The 17,802-nt window shown below is 39.5% G+C and overlaps 1 protein-coding gene across 1 annotated transcript in view; it reads right to left on the bottom strand.

Annotated features, from left to right (window-relative positions):
- G3BP1 (G3BP stress granule assembly factor 1) overlaps positions 1 to 17,796 on the bottom strand; it is a 40,158-nt gene extending 22,362 nt beyond the window's left edge. The window contains exons 1-2 of the mRNA XM_017875728.1: positions 17,344 to 17,796; positions 2,773 to 2,915 (exon numbers count right to left, since the gene is read on the bottom strand). Of these exons, the coding sequence (XP_017731217.1) occupies positions 2,773 to 2,867 (95 nt within the window). The 5' untranslated portion in view covers positions 2,868 to 2,915; positions 17,344 to 17,796. The remainder of the gene's footprint in view (positions 1 to 2,772; positions 2,916 to 17,343) is intronic.
- Between the last annotated feature and the right edge of the window lie 6 nt (positions 17,797 to 17,802).

Below are 17,802 nucleotides of genomic sequence, written 5' to 3' on the forward strand. Positions count from 1 at the left end.
AAAAAAAAGAATGTCAAAGTCAATTCCTCATAGTTTTCACCCATCTATGTCCTCCTTTGATCCATTTTCATTAAAACAATATTCCATCAGGAAAGCAACACACCAAAATGCTCTAACCCAGGGATAACCACTATTAAGATTTAACATTTGTCTTCCATCTTCCAGATAAACACCTTTTTTTTTTTTTTGAGACAGAGTCTCATGCTGTCGCTCAGGCTGGAGTGCCATGGCGCAATCTCAGCTCACTGCAACCTCCACCTTTTTTTTGTATTTTTAGTACAGAGAGAGGGTTTCGCCATATTGGCCAGGCTGGTTTTGAACTCCTGACCTCAAGCGATCCGCCCACCTCAGCCTCTCAGTCCACCTCAGCCTCTTAGCACACCTCAGCTTCTCAAAGTGCTGGGATTACAGGCATGAGCCACCATGCTTGCCCTATACTTTTTTCTTGTTGTCATGTTTTATGTCAGTTTTATTCTATGGGGTTGAAATAAATTAACCAAATGTAAAAACACAAAAAAAGGCTGGACACGATGGCTCACGCCTGTAATCCCAACACTTTGGGAGGCCAAGGTGGGCAGATCACCTAAAGTCAGAAGTTCGAGACCAGCCTGACCAACATAGGGAAACCCTGTCTCCACCAAAAATACAAAATTAGCCAGGCGTGGTGGCGCATGCCTGTAATCCCAGCTACTCGGGAGGCTAAGGCAGGAGTACCACTTAAACCTGGGAGACACAGGTTGCGGTGAGCCAAGATAGCGCCATTGCACTCCAACCTGGTCCCAACTACTCGGGAGGCGGAGGCAGGAGGATCACTGGAACCTGGGAGGCAGAGGCTACAGTGAGCTGAGATCTCACCACGGCATTCCAGGCTGGGTGACAGAGTGAGACTCCACCAAAAAAAAAAATACACACACACACACACACACACACACACACACACACTTAGCTGGGCATGGTAGTGCATGCCTGTAGTCCTAGCTATGTAGGAAACTGAGGCAAGAGGATCACTTGAGCCCAGGAGGTCATGGCTGCAGTAAGCTATGATCGCCACCACTGCACTTCAGCCCGGGCAACAGAGTAAGACTGTCTCAAAAAAAAAAAGAAAAGGAAGGAAGGGTAAAAACAGCTTAGAGACTTGTTCTACCACTTAATAGTCACGTGCATATGTACTAGCAAATTTTTAAACCCTCTGAGTGTATCTGCAAAATGAAGTTAACTCTCTTACAATGCCTTACCCTTCACTAAAGATTTTTGTAATGATCAGGAGGAAATGAGAAAAAAAGTTCTGGAAGTTTTAAAGCCTTAACAAAAAACCCAAGGGTGGTAGCTCACACCTGTAATCCCAGGATTTTGGAAGGCTGAAGCAAGCGAATTGCTTGAGTCCAGGAGTTCGAGATCAGCTTGGGCAACATGGTAAAACTGCCTCTACAAAACAATTAGCTGACTGTGGTGGATTGTACCTCAGTCCCAGCTACTCAGGAGGCTGAAGTGGGAGGACGGTCTGAGCCCGAGAGTTCAAGGCTGCAGTGAGCTGTGACCTTGCAGCTGCACTCCAGCCCAGGAGACAGATGAGATTGACTCTCACTCTCTCTCTCACACAAGACACACACACACTCACACACACACAAGACACATTTCACTGTCAGAGCAATGTCAAAACCAGCATTGAAAACATTCGTAAATTTTATTTTATACCTGATAATCATGTGGTATCCAATATGTAAGCTGGTCAAGGTATAAGGGAAAAAATAGTTCTGGTCCAGCAAATACACATTTTGAAACTTCTATGAAATTATTCTAACAAGGCCACATAAATAGACAGTTTTGTATAAAGTGACATTGTAAGAGAAAATAATAGAAGCAATCTATACATCCATCAACTAGGAGATTAAAGTACACCACATCTCCATAAAAAACTTTGTAGCCACTAAAATTAATGGGATACAAATATTACCCTGAAAAGATGATTCCAGATTATCAAGTAAGAAAGTTAAGACAGTATATTAAAACATGTTTCTATATATAGAAAAATTGTTTCTGTGGTTTTACTGCTTTCATAATTTGTTTTAATTTTCAATAAGCATGCATCATTTCTACTAAAGACACTAATTTTTTAAAGCACATCAACACAAAAGTATGGTATTACAGAAACAGTCACGGATTGTCTTCAATACATTCTTATTTTTTACATCCACCTCAGCTCCAGCAATCTTTATACTTTCTTAGCCAATAATGCATAACTATACCTTTACATTTCAACTGTTATTTTCCAATAATGTACAAGTTTGGGTAACTTAGTTTAACTTTTAAAAATTAATTTTTGGGGCTAGGAGCAGCAGCTCACGCCTGTAATCCCAGGACTTTCTGAGGCCGAGGCGGATCAATCACCTGAGGTTAGGAGTTCAAGACCAGCCTGGCCAACATGGTGAAACCCCATTGCTACTTAAAAAAAAAAAAAAAAAAAAAAAAAAATTAGCCGGACGTGGTTGTGGGTGCCTACAGTCCCAGCTACTCAGGAGGCTGGGGCAGAAGAATCACTTAAACTAGGGAGGTGGAGGTTGCAGTCAGTCGAGATCGTACCACTGCACTCCAGTCTAGGCAACAGAGCGAGATTCTGTCTCAAAAAAAAAAAATTGGGGGACATTTATATGCAAATAAGTATTATGCAACAACCCTACAAAGTATACGATGGTGAGTGGGAGAATCTCAAAGATAAGTACCACATACTAAAAGACAGCATTAGATAATGCAGGAGAAAAATGTCTTACTTACCTATGCAGCATGTCTGGGGCCTGGTTCAGCAGTGTGTAATATTGTCTCACAAATTCCCGCCCGACCAGCAGGGGACTAGGCTTCTCCATCACCATTGCTTTGGTCAATTCAACCTGGGGGGAAAGAGTCAAATATGTCCAAACCTGAAGGATCAAACACAGGGGAAAAGACCGAATCATTTAGCTGAAACCAACTCAGAGACAAGATCACTTCAGCAAGTCGTTTAAAACACAAACAAACATCATAAAAACAAACAGACCCATAGACCAGTTGAGATTTTATACAAAGGTATTGCAATCATATAAATACAAAAGGGGGAAACCATTATGAAAAATTCATCATTATCTTTAATATTCAATATACAAGAACCTCAAAGGTATGTATTTCCAATCTACATCCCACTATAATTTTCTTGTTTTGTTTTTGAGACAGAGTCTCACTCTGTTTGCCCAGGCTGGAGTGCAGTGGCTTGATCTCAGCTCACCACAACCTCCACATCCCAGGTTCAAGTGATTCTCCTGCCTCAGCCTCCCGAGTAGCTGGGACTACGGGTGCACGCCACCATGCCCAGCTAATTTTTGTATTTTCAGTAGAGACGGGGTTTCACTATGTTAGCCAGGCTGGTCTCAAACTCCTGACCGCATGATCTGCCTGCCTCAGCCTCCCAAAGTGCTGGGATTACAGATGTGAGCCACAGCACCCGGCAATTTTCTTAAGTTATTAAACCCAAATAACAGTGTTCCAGTTATAAAGTTATAAGCACATTCTTACTTGAGGCAATATTAGACTCAAAGGCAATAATCTTAAACAACACTCCTTTGACATCCAGAGACAAACGATCACATTTTCTGGCCCATCTAAATCAGATAAACTTTTAGAACAGCATCTTTTAAAAAGAAACTACAAAACTAAAAATTCTAAATACGCTTACTACTTCATTCTATAATAAAAAAAATTTTCAAAATAAAATGGGGAAGTTAGCAAACAAGATGTTTACACTCAAAATAATTCCTACTATATCAAAATTGTGATAATTTAAAGTTAACACCTTTGAGTGCCAAGAAAGGCACCTGTCCCATAAGAAGTCCAATTATTGTCAGCTCTTACCAAAAAACACTTTTTGAATTAAAACCCTGAAATGAGATCATCCCAGCTTTTCATTCATGGGAGAAGAGATAAAATTATCCCAAACTCAAACATAAAGGCAAACAAAGATAATGTACAGATTTAATTACCACAGAAAAATTTTAGCTGCTTTTTTTAAAACAAGGTAGACAAAATAGACTGATTCCCTTCTAAACGAGCAATTTGTGAAGATACATTTACTCTCATCTAGTTCATCTTTGCATTATTCTTGTGTATCTATTCCAATTAGTATTTATTTCACCAATGTCTGTTATTGTCCCCAAAACTACAGCCACTAATATCAATATGAAGAAGGTTCCCAGTCATACTAGGAGTATTTCGCCTTCAGGCATGTGTATTGAGGGTATCAGTAAGAAGAATCTGGATCCTAAGTCTCAGGCTAATGTACTTTAAAAGTTGGCTGGCCACAGTGGCTCACGCCTGTAATCCCAGCACCTTGGGAGGCTGAGGCAGGCGGATCACTTTGTCATTAGCTTAACATTTTAACAGTTTACATCATTCTGCAAACTAGGGCCTCAATTAGCATTTAATTTTCCTAACAGATTCTACTTTGAGTTGAGACTGTCAACTTCAGAAACATGCAACAGCTGTTAGTCAAACCAAATTTTCAATACTCTGGTACTGAAGTTTCAACATTAGATTTGCCTCAAATACCCTTAGTTTCCCATTTACACTGTAAACAGTTCCATTTGAGTGGCAGCTGGCTCCTAAAGTCACTCCTTTAATGAAAATAAATATATTATCTATTGATAATAAATATCCACCAAAGAGCTCAAGGGAAACAGTAGCAGAATTTTTTTTAATTCCACATGACTAAATATGTATTTCCTTTTAGTAAAAAAATTAAACTATATTGCTTCACTGCTTTAAAAAAATCTAAGTCCTAAATTAAAATAGTCAAAGGTTTCACAAACTCTACATTAGTCATGGTCAGATAAAACATACTGAATAAAGAATACAAACTTTTTCCCAAATATTAAGTTTTTTAAGAGCAAAGACCATTTCTTACCCAACTTTTTGGCCCCAAAACTTAATGTCTGACACATAATAGACACAATTTTTTTATTCAACTTTCTCATACAAAGAGAACAGGTTAGAATTTTATACTAGCAGAGTTGATTTCTAACCATCTAACTAACAAAACTGACTTATCAGATTTTCCAGCATTTAGATAACATAACACTGTTTCTTTAATTATTAAAAAATGTTGTTTGAGATTAGTCTGGGCAACAACAAAGCAAGACCCTATCTCTGAAAAAATGAAGAAAAAAATAACAGTTAAGTGTAGTGGCACATTACTGTAAGTCTCAACTACTCAGGTGGCTGGGGCAGGAGGAATGCTAGGGCCCAGAAGTTTGAGGCTGCAATGAGCTATCATCACGCCACTGCAATTCGGCCTGGGTGCCAGAGCAAGACCCCATCTCAAAAAAATAAAGTATAAAAATAAACATAAATATAAGAACACTGGCCAGACACGGTGGCTCACGCCTATAATTCCAGCACTTTCAGAGGCCAAAGTGAGAGGATCACAGAATCAAGAGATCGAGACCATCCTGGCCAACATGGTGAAGCACCATTTCTACTAAAAATACAAAAATTAGTCGGCCATGGTGGCATGCACCTATAATTCCAGCTATTCAGGTGGCTGAGGCAGGAAAACTGCTTGAACCCAGGAGGCGGAGGCTGCAGTGAGCCGAGATCGCACTACTGCCTACTGCACTCCAGCCTGGGCGACAGAGCGTGATTCCGTATCAAAAAAAAAAAGAATGTTTAGGTAAGTTCTTCACTGATCAAAGACCACACACTGAAAGTTTAGTGAATAATTTTGTTATTCTCAGTTAAAAAAAATCTGGGCTGGACTTAGTGGCTCACGCCTATAATCCGAGCACTATGGGAGGCCAACATGGACAGATCACTTGAAGCCAGGAGTTCGAGATAAGCCTGGCCAACATAGTGAAACCCTGTCTCTCCTAAAAATACAAAAATTAACCAGGCATGGTGGCAAACTCAGGAGGCTGAAGCACAAGAATCACTTGAACCTGTGAGGCAGAGGTTGCAGTGAGCCAAGATCACACCACTGCACTCCAGCCTGGGTGACAGAGCAAGACTCTGCCTTTAAAAAAAAAAAAAAAAAAATGAAGGAAAATGTAAATTTTGGCAATTTGAATCTATATAGTGTAATAAATCCTAAAAAATTGTAAACCATCTCTCTGAAATCTTCATCTTTTCTGGCCCAAAAATAAAACACAAGCTATGAGAAATGTGAACATAATATCTCTTGAGAAAGAATTCTCGCTCTTGTTCATCAACTCTCAATTCTATCAAATCTAAAAATAATTAAGCAAATTTAAACAGATAAGTCACAGAAAGGCCAGACGAGGTGGCTCACTCCTGTAACACCAGCACTTTGGGAGACCAATGCAGGCAGATCACAAGGTCAGGAGTTCGAGACCAGCCTGACCAACATGGCGAAACACTGCCTCTACTAAAAATACAAAAAATTAGCCAAACATGGTGGCATGCGTCCGTAATCTCAGCTACTTGGGAGGCTGAGGCAGGAGAATCACTTGAACCCAGCAGACAGAGGCTGCAGTGAGCCGAGATCACACCACTACACTCCAGCCTGGGCGACAGAACGAGACTCCATTAAAAAAAAAAAAAAAAAGATTAGTCACAGAAAAGAAAGTTATGCCAGTGACTAATCCGCTGTTACAGACATTTTATGAAATCTGTGAATTACCTCTGGGGAGAATAATTTTTAAATAAAAATGTATGCATTATCAACGAAAGCACAAGCTAGTATCAGAGGGGGAAAAAAGAAAATATACGCTAAAATTTCCAAGATTCTCCCTCATTTATAAATACTCTAAGCATACTAAGTCCTTTTCTACAGAGGTTTTGAAAATTTCTACAACTATGGACTTTGGCTGTTCCTAATATAACAGCATACACCAATGCATGTTGAAATATAAATAATATTCTTAAGAATGATATACACTGATACCATTAACATCTACAAAGATCATGACCTTGAGTTTACCAGTTCTAACTTGAACCATCCAAATTTAAGACAAAGTTTAAGAGTTATCAAAGGCCACCTTTAACATGAGTAAAATATGACAAAAGAACTTTGAAACTGAGTGTTATTTTTAAATAGTGAATAAACATTTCAAAGACAACAAAAGGAAACCCCCAAAATTTATTTAACCAATTCTCACTAGGGAAAATTCTCCAACACCATTCACTTGCTGTGACCTTGAGCTAGTAACTTAGTCTCTCTGCACCTCAATTCTAACGTCTGTAAAATTATAATCAGAATTATAGCAATTAAGTGCCTGACAGTAAGCAGGAAATGTTAGCTATTATTACTATCAGTATTAAAATTATTAACTATAATGAAGAAAACCATTTCTATATCCCACTCTCTTGTGTCACCGTATTCTCCTAGAGATTAAAATGGAAGAGTATTTCCTAAAGGAGTTAAAAAAAAAAAAAAATCCCAAGCATCTAACATAAAACTTTATCTACCTTTTGGGTGAACTACAGCTGATCCTTCAACAAGGTGAGAATTAGGGGCATGGATAGCCCAGAACTGAAAATCTCCTCAAAATTTTAACTACTAATGGCACGTTGGTGACCAGAAGCCTTACCAATAACATAACGAGTCATTTAACTATTTGTAGGTTACATTATATACTGTATTCTTATAATGAAGCTAAAGAAAATAAGAAAATCATATGCAAAATACATTTACAGTACTGTATATGTTTATGTTGTCTGTTTAAAAGACAAATCACCTCTCTGAAATGGCAGGTAACCACAGCTGCAGACCTCAACCCTATGGTACAGATCAAGCAATTTAATATTTCCCTGTAATGTCATAATTTTTCTGTTTCTTGGGAGTGCTTTCAGAATCATTAGTGATACTTCGTATGGGTCCCATGGTGTTATTCAAGGCTTTCAGTATTGTATTAGACATGATGAGAAATACTCAACGAAAAGAAATCACTTTTTACTGCATCCAAATTTACCAGAGAGAAGAACTGCTTGCATAAAGATGATTAGCATCACACAGTGCTGTAAGCAGATTGCAATATTTACAGGAGGTGGCTGGGGAAAAAAATTATAGTACAGTATATAATTTTATGCAGTTATAACTTAATACTGTATCTTTACATTTGTTGACATTTCTCTTGACTGCAAATGGTGCCCTGAATGGTCTCCAAGTGTTTGTGTGGGTTCATTTTGATACATTTTAACTCTGTAATAGATCTGTAATAGACTTGTGTATATTTTATGGTAGTAAATAACAGCATCCACATATATTTTATGCATTCATGACAAACCTTTTTCTCAATTTTTTTTATTATTTCTAGGCTATTCAGTTTGTGAGCTTTTTCAAATTGTTACAAATCTCCAAAAAACAATTTCCAAAATATTCATTGAAAAAAATCTGCTTAAGTGGACCTGAGCAGTTCATACCCATGTTTGTTCATGGTTCAACTGTACTACATGAACTTTCCAATTTTCCACTTGATTCCAAGTTTCCAGATTGCATAGTAACTTTAAAGAAACTCCCCATCAATAATTGTGCTGAAGTTCACATAAACACGTTAAGGGTCTAAAGAACTATGAGCATTATTATCAGTCAGGCGTGGTGGCTCACACCTGTAATCCCATCACTTTGGGAAGCAGAGGCAGGCGATCACGAGGCCAGGAGATAAGAGACCATCCTGGCTAACGCAGTGAAACCCCGTCTCTACTAAAAATACAAAAAATCTGGCTGGGCATGGTGGCGGGCACCTGTAGTACTAGCTACTCAGGAGGCTGAGGCAGGAGAATGGCATGAACCTGGGAGGCGGAGCTTGCAGTGAGCCAAGACCGCGCCACTGCACTCCAGCCTGGGTGACAAAGAGCTGGGCGGGCGGGGGGAGAGGGGGACTATGAGTATTATCTTCCAATTTTTAACAGACAAATGGGCAGGGAAACATGAAGGCAGACGATACTCCACCTGCATTTTTAATGGCAAAGCTCACTCTATAAAGTAGCCAAATGCCTTCATAGCCCATTTTTAGTGCCAGTTTTATAATAAGAAAATATATAATAAAAGATTAGTATGTATATAAAATGTATATAAAACTGCATACAAATCACTAAAAGAATAACCCAAGAGAAAAACAGGTAAATGAAATGGAGTTGCCAATTCTCAGGAAAGTACTAAATGGACAGCAAACAAAACAGAGTAAGTAACCAGGAAAATGCTATTAATAAATTCTCTCACTTCTCACAGGAGATACCTTACAAGACATGCACCAAACTATTAAAATCTCAGTCAACACCAAACATTGGCAACTAAGTAAAAGAGCCTGCAGGACTGCTGATGATGAAGTCTCAAATGGTATAACCACAGTGGAGAACAATTTTGCCGTTATTTAATAAAATCAAAAACACTCTGATGAAAATCTTGCAGTTCTCTTCTAGGTACATATACAAAAGAAACTCACCCAAGACAAAACAAAGTCACACAAGACAAAAACAAGTAACTTTCACCTTATTTCTAAAATACAACATTGGTAACAATCTACATGTCCATCAAATAAGGAACGGATATTAAGTTGTGGTTTATTGGCATTAGGGAAACCTCTATATCTAAGACAACCATATGAGGGCACTTTTAAGATTGAAAACAACTCCTCTTAGCCGGGCGCGGTGGCTCAAGCCTGTAATCCCAGCACTTTGGGAGGCCGAGACGGGCGGATCACGAGGTCAGGAGATCAAGACCATCCTGGCTAACACGGTGAAACCCCGTCTCTACCAAAAAATACAAAAAAATTAGCCGGGCATGGTGGCGGGTGCCTGTCGTCCCAGCTACTCGGAAGGCTGAGGCAGGAGAATGGCGTGAACCCGGGAGGCGGAGCTTGCAGTGAGCCGAGATCCGGCCACTGCACTCCAGCCTGGGCGACAGAGCAAGACTCCGTCTCAAAAAAAAAAAAAAAAAGAAAACAACTCCTCTTAATTGTGTCAGGTTAACTGAAGTGAATCAGGAGTGTCCCTGGCAAACTAAGACATATGTCACCCTATTTATGCCTGCCAGAAAGTGAGCACAGAACTCAAAAACATTATTAAAAAGAAAAATCAGTTCCCAAATATGTACTGTGTGATAACATTACGTATATTTAAAAGTGTTTTTAGTATACACAAATACCAGGTATCGTATACAGATACACAGGCTGGACATAAAGAGACAAATGGATCCATGAAACAGAATGGAGTTCACTAACATATCCACACGGACAACTGTATTTCAAAAATTGCAAAGACAATTCACTGGAAAAAGTATACTCTTTTCAACAACTGGTATTGAAACAATTAGATATCAAATGGAAAAAACAAAACAAAAACCAGAACCTCAATTCATGCCTCACACCACATACAAAATTTAACTCAAAATGATTCAGTGTAATAAAAGTGTAAAACCCAAAACTAAACTTCTAGGGAAAACTTGCATGACACTAAGCAAAGATTTTAGACACACTAAAAGCAAATGAAGAAAGCAAATTGATCATGTAGACTGACTCAAAATTAAAACCATTTGCTCTGCAAAGACCCCATTAAAAGAATGAAATGGCAAGCAGGCAAGCCACAAATTAGGAATAAATATTTGCAAAGCATTTACCTGATTTATTTATTTATTTATTTATTTGAGAGGGAATCTTCCACTGTCACCTGGGCTGGAGTGCAGTGGTGCTCACTGCAACCTCCACTCCCAGATTCAAGCAATTCTCATGCCTCAGCTTCTCAAGCAGCTGGGATTACAGGCACCCACTACCACGCCCAACTAATTTTTGTATTTTTAGTAGAGATGAGGGTTCACCATGTTGCTCAGGCTGGTCTCGAACCCCTGGCCTCAAGAGATCCACCTGCCTCGGCCTCCCAAAGTGCTGGGATTACAGGTGTGAACCACCGCACCCAACCCCTATCTCTAATTTTTAAAAAACTCCTATCCAGAATATATAAAGTACTCTCATGACTGTAATCCCAGCACTTTGGGAGGCTAAGGCAGGCAGATCACCTGAAGTCAGCAGTTCGAGACTAGCCTGGCCAACATGGTGAAACCCCATCTCTACTAAAAATACAAAACTTAGCCAGGAGTGGTGGTGGGATGTCTGTAATCCCAGCTAACTCAGGAGGCTGAGACAGAAGAATCACCTGAACCCAGGAGGCAGAGGATGCAGTGGGCAGAGATGGCACCATTGCACTCCAGCCCAAGCAACAAGAGCGAAAGTCTGTCTCAAAAAAAATTAGTTAATAATTAAGTAACCAGTCCCATAAAATATGAGCAAAAGACTTAAAGATATTTCACCAAAGAAATTATATGAATGCCAAATGAAAAATGCTGATCACTAGCAATTACAGAAATGCAAATTAAAACCTGTGAGGTACCACTAAACACCTGTCACAATGACTAAAATTAAAAAGACTGACTATACGCCAACATACTGGCAGAACCGGAACCCTCCAAACATTGCTGGCGGCAATGTAAAATGGTACAACCACTTTAGAAAACAGGGAGTTTCTTTAAAAGTTGGGCATACATCTACTACATGATCTAAACATTCCCCTATCAAGCATTTACCCAAGAGAAATAAAGGCATATACCCATACAAAGACTTGTACACAAAGTTCAGAAGCTTTATTCGTAATAGTCAAAAAGCTGGAAATACAGCTTTTGTGTTTCAATGCCCACCAACAAGTAAACCAAAAAATTGTGATATACCTACACAACAGACTAGCACTGAGCAATTAAAAAAAGAACATAATGTATTTACACAAAAATTCTAAAAAATGCAAAGTAATCTACAGTGAGAGAAAGATCAAGGATTTCCTGCAAGGAGAAAGAAGGGTGGGAGCAACAAGCAAGAAAGAGGGAAAAGGAACATGAGAAAACTTCTGGGGGTAATGGATAGGTTCACAATCTTGATTGTGGTGACGGTTTCATGGGTATACGTTTTTTTAAGAGTCTGCTATGTCACCCAGGCTGGAGTGCAGCGGCAAGACCATAGGTCACTGCAGCCTCAAACATCTGGGCTCAAGTAATCCTCTCTGCCTCCTCAGTCTTTTGAGAGGCTGGGATTACAAAAGATGTCTGAAATTATCAGGCAGTACATTTTAAAAACATGCAGTTTATGTCAATTATACTTCAATAAAGCTATTTTTAAAAATTACCCCATCAATAAAACAGCCTGGAAAGATGTGAAAAAGATCCCTGGAAGGAAGGGAATGGAAACCCATATAGAAAAAAAAGGAGTCGGCCGGGCGCGGTGGCTCACGCCTGTAATCCCAGCACTTTGGGAGGCCGAGGCGGGCGGATCACAAGGTCAGGAGATCCAGACTACTAAAAATACAAAAAAATTAGCCGGGTGCGGTTGCAGGCGCCTGTAGTCCCAGCTACTCAGGAGGCTGAGGCAGGAGAATGGCTGGAACCCGGGAGGCGGAGCTTGCAGTGAGCCGAGATCGCGCCACTGCCCTCCAGCCAGGGGGACAGACCCTCCAGCCAGGGGGACAGAGCGAGACTCTGTCTCAAAAAAAAAAAAAAAAAAGAAAAAAAAAAAAAAAGGAGTCTTAAAGGGCAACACAAAATGTCAAATGTTAATTCTGAGTACAGTAGTATTTAAGTAGTCTTTTCACTTTAATGAAGTTGTCAAAAACATCAAGGAAAACAGCAAGTGTTTGTGTGTACCAACTTGAGCATATATTAAATTTTTCTAAATTTTGTTTCAGGATTATGCTATGTATTCAAAAATTTGATATTTGGTTCTCTAAATCGTAGGAATTTAGAAACAAAATATTTTCCCAGAACCAGAGTAATCTGAATACAGAAGCCAATGTCTGTGCTTAGAGTGAGAGAAGTATCAACATCACTGGGCCTACTGTCAATCTATTTTTCCAAACTCTTCGCATTTACCACCTGTCACCGTCCTTCAAAATTCTTCCTGACAGCTCCCTGAAGAAATGGTTAATTCTGGACCTGAGATATGCAAAATACAAGATAAGCCTGAAATACCTGGTAATCAATGAAAGAAAAAAACATGCTTTCAAAAAACAGAAAAGACAAGGAAGTGTCAAAAGGACAAAAGAGCCAAAAAAAAAAGCTGGAACAACATGAACAACAAAATAATCTGTGGCCCACACAGTGGCTCACACCTGTAATCCCAGCACTTTAGAGGCCAAGACAAGAGGATTGCTTGAGCCCAGAAGTTCGAAACCAGCCTGGACGATATTTTATAAAAATATAAAATAAATAATCAAAAATAAGTAAATATCAGCAAGGATAATTGTGGATTACAACCCAAAGAATAAAATTAAATCGATGGTCTATAGTGATATAAATGAAAAAATGAAAAAATATGAAGAATACACAAATCTTCCTTACAGGAAATTTATACTGTAGAAGGAATGAGGGAAATAAAAAAAAAAATCACTATTAGAACTCAACAGTAATAACAGCAGTAATAATAATGGATCTTGTCTAAGATCCATTAAAATGGTAAAATTAATGAGGGGAACTTTATTTGCATGGCTTCGAAGCATCTCCCCCAAAATACTAACAGTAGCTTCAATATATGTCCACAAATTCACATTCTCCTCCCTCTAGAAAGTAGAGCCTAATTCCCCTCTCTCCTTGAGTGTGAGCTGGACTTGGTGACTAGCATCTAAGGAATAGTATGTAAAGGGGAAAAAATACTAACCTGACAGATTAACCAAATCATCAGGTCAAATTCATTCAACCAGTTATATATTATGGACACCCAATATGATGTGATAAGGGTAATTTCTGTGGTATTCTTCCCCCAAAAATCCGTAACTTCAGTCTAATCATAACATCAAATCCAAATGAGATCAAGTGTCATGGTCACGAAAGACAAGAGGCAAGACAAACTGACACAGATCAGGAGACTACATACAATGTGGCATCTTGAACTGGATCCTAGAACAGAAAAAGGACATTACTAGAAAAACTAAGGAAACCCAAATAAAGTCTTTCATTAACAGTATTTTATTGATGTCGATTTCTCAGTTCTGCTAAATGCACCTTGATTATGTAAGATGTTAACACTGGATAATGGGTATGTAAGACCTCTCTATTACAACTCTTCCAGAAATCTTATTTTATCTCAAAAATACCATTTTCCTGAAAGAAAAAAAACTTCAGGAATCAGAATACTTAACAACTATCTTTTATCTTAGTGTATCCCTTCCCCACTCTGAAGTTAAAACCTACTCAGGTTCATAAAGAAAAATCTTCATTCTTTCTCATCAAGTGAAAATATATGTTACAGTTAATACTAACGCACATCAGCAAAATTCTTAAACCGATGATCAAGACAGGTAGATACACTCCAGGGAAATCTAGGCAACCTCAGAGTGCAGAAACAAGGGTGTACTTAAGGCACAGCCTACAGCTTTGCATAAACAGCATATGGGAGAAGCCTGAAAGAGCAGGTAGGTGTCACATCCATACATTCCAGATTCAAAATCCCTCTAAGTTTTTTTAATTAAGGAAATAAGTTGGCTATAGTACCCTATTAGGTACCACATGCTTTTCAAAACAGTTTTGACAATTCAGTTTCAGAGCGCCAATTCACTTCTTAGTATAAGTATGGTAATACCAAAGATGTGTGAAAGCACTTTCAAAATACGCAAAGGGTTACACAAATACATAATGATGCTTTATATAGCCAACGAAGTTAATGGCCACCAAAGATTACATCCCGACAAAGTAGATGTGTATACCATCCAGGAAGCCAAATTTATCTCAATCATCTTTAATCTTTACTTTTTATTAAATACCTAAGATACAACACACATACCAAAAACGTATTACATGACAGACTGGCCATCTGACAGAAGAGGGACTCTATCACAAAGTCGCCTGAAGACCTTATTTACTAAGCTACAGGCTGTGAGGGCAATTTTTTTGAAATTGCTTTCCACCTTGTAAGATAAAATATTAAGACACTATTCATGTGTTAATACACTATTCATGTGGATGAATTATTCCTACTCTTAACCCTATCACCTGGTTTGCAATTTGGCCTTCCCAACTAAAGACAGACAGGATGTCCAAGAATACTTTAAAAAAAAGTAAATAGCTGATTTCTGAGATGTAAAATTATAAACCTAGTTTGCCACCACATTGTGATCACCAACTACATGTAAGATAACAGTTGCTGAATCTAAATTTAACTCCAGGGCTTGGAAGGGCAGTACTGCACTACCAAAGATTTTTCCCACTTGCTGTTGACAAATTATTGGGGGGATGGACGAGGCTTCCTTTTTTTTTTTTTTTTTTTTTTTTTTTTTTTTTGACCTACCTACTTCCACAATTATTCAATCTTCTTCCCAAAGTCAGTAATAGTTTTGTCCAAGGACGCCAAAGCACAATATAATTAAACAAACAACATACAATGCCTATTTGAATTCTGAAACTTAAAAAAAAATCAATTTGCAAACTGTTAAAAGACCAAGTGGGCACTTTTATCAGACTGACAAAAATAAAAAATTATAAAATTGGCTTTAGTCACAAATGTAAGCTTTATGTTAAATTTTATCTTTTAACACTAACCCCATCAGTCCTAAGGAGAATATAAAATTCACAAACTTTTACAAAAACTTAAAACTGCCTTCTGCCGTTCACTTTCTATGCAAAATACTACAACGAGTGGGAAAAAAAAGAAAACCATAAGTTACAAAAGAAAACTGCTCTAAGTAGGTCACAAACCAACATTCCCAAAATCTCCTAATGTTCCCTGGTGGATTGTCAGCTGAGAACAGCAAACTGAGTTAAACAAAGAACTGTCTACTTTTCTACCTGTAAGAGATACAAAAGCTTAGACTTTTCTACCGGTAAGCAGCTCCAACAAAACTGACGTATGACTTGGTAGGGATGTAGGGCGGCCTTGCCAAGCCTTACATTACCACAATTTGCTTCAACTCACTTGTTCCTGATAAAGGAATGCACAAGTGATCAGCTGGAGCACCAGTTTGTGAAATAATCACGTAATTTGCATATTCCTGCCCAAGTGAACCATTTGCCTGAGACCAGGAACTGTATTTTTTTTTTTAATATTTTAAGTAGAAACTAACAAAATTTTCCCTCAATAATGCGTAAGGTAATTTCATTCTATTTTGCCTCAAGCAGTAATAAAATTAGCTGGACTCAAGCTTTAACAGTTTAAATGCAGATCATTCTAGTGTTTTTCCATTTGACAACTTAAATTGCTCGTCTTTAAGTCTTAAGTTAAAATGCTAATTCAATAGTTAACCAGTCTGTAAGGGCAGGTAACCGGAATTGCTACACCAGGAAAGTTCCAAGTAAATGTTACTTGGAACATTGTTATATTACAACGCATAACAGCTTCTCTAGACAGAGTTTCTAGAACATGTTTATAGAAATGTTTATGTTTATAGAAGCGTTTTTATAACATAGGAAGATTTATTTCACTAAGCCAAGGAGTATGCTGGCTTTTAAATAATCTAAAATATGGTAACTCTACTAGAAAAATATAATCTCAAGTGTCTGAAGAAAAGCATCCTGTTTCTGCATATACACAGGAACCCAGGAGTAAATGCTAAATAAACGGAGTGTGTACACAAACTTTCATCCACTGATCTAGACTGTTACAGTTGTTTTTTCGAAGACATCTCCAACACCAGTAATTCATCCAGGGTGACACGCGCCACAGAGATCAAATGTATATATCGTAACTGGGCGCCATCCTTTCCATTACAATTCCGTATTTTAACCCACAGATGCTAGTGAGATCTGAAACTCGTTGCTTTGCACCTCACTTCCTTCAACTATAAAGTTAATCTTCTCAAGGTCTTTCTCCAAAAGCCTCCTCTAATTAAAAAAAAAAAAATTGAGAAAAAAAAATTCAACGTCTAAAACCTGAGCCTAACTTCCCGCTGGCGGGAATTTCCCGTCAGCAATCTGAGTTTCAAACCCGATGAGGAACACAGTCCATGTTCATTTGCACTTTACTCATCGTTTTCCCTACTTTTTTCCAGAAGTTACTGTGGCAGCACATCTACCCACGGCCTGTACGAATACACGTAGAAAAGAAGCCCAAACCCTTTTCCTTTGTCACATTCCCACTACCAACCCTTGTCTCCCTGGAAGCCCAGAACTAGCCCAAGTACAAATGCTCCTGCAGCCTGCTCGGCAGGTGGCCTTTTGAGGCTGATGCTGCCCCGAGGGACAAGTGCTCGGGGGGGCAAAGAATAAAACAGGCTTGGGAAGCGGGGAACTCGGAGTCAGAGGGCCCGGCGTCAGCAAATCCCCGCCCTTCCCGTGCGTGCCTGTGACCCCGCTCTCCAGACCCTTGCCTTGGGCCGCTACGGAAGGAGGACAGCCGTACCCACCTCGCCGGTTCACTGCGACAATCAAACGAAAGGCAGAAAAGCGGCTCCGCACAGTGCCGGGCACACACCCAGAGCGTGGAAAGAACATTGGCTGTTACTATCACTCCGTGCACTCGCTGCTCCCTTTCCTCCCTGCAAAACTGAAGGCACTTCTGCGCCGCGCGGACCACAAGACTCCTGACTTTAGTGCTGCACCCACCCTTAAACGAAAGCCTCCTTCTGGTCCGAACCCACTGGATCTCTTGGCCAGGGGACGAAAAAATTCCGCAGGCGCGTGGCGGAGAGGGTGGCGGGCGGGAAACGCTGGGCGCAGAGCCCCTAGCCCCCGAGACCGCCCTGGGGCCCGGGCGGCGGCCGAGGCTCACTCCCGCCCCGCGTGGCCGTTGGATGCAGCACGCGCACGCGGCGGACACGGCCACGCGCCCCAGTCGGGAGGGGAGGGGGAGCGGGGAGCCGCCG

Source organism: Rhinopithecus bieti, unplaced genomic scaffold, assembly GCF_001698545.2.
Source record: "Rhinopithecus bieti isolate Rb0 unplaced genomic scaffold, ASM169854v2 scaffold_7673, whole genome shotgun sequence".
Taxonomy (NCBI): Eukaryota; Metazoa; Chordata; class Mammalia; order Primates; family Cercopithecidae; genus Rhinopithecus; species Rhinopithecus bieti.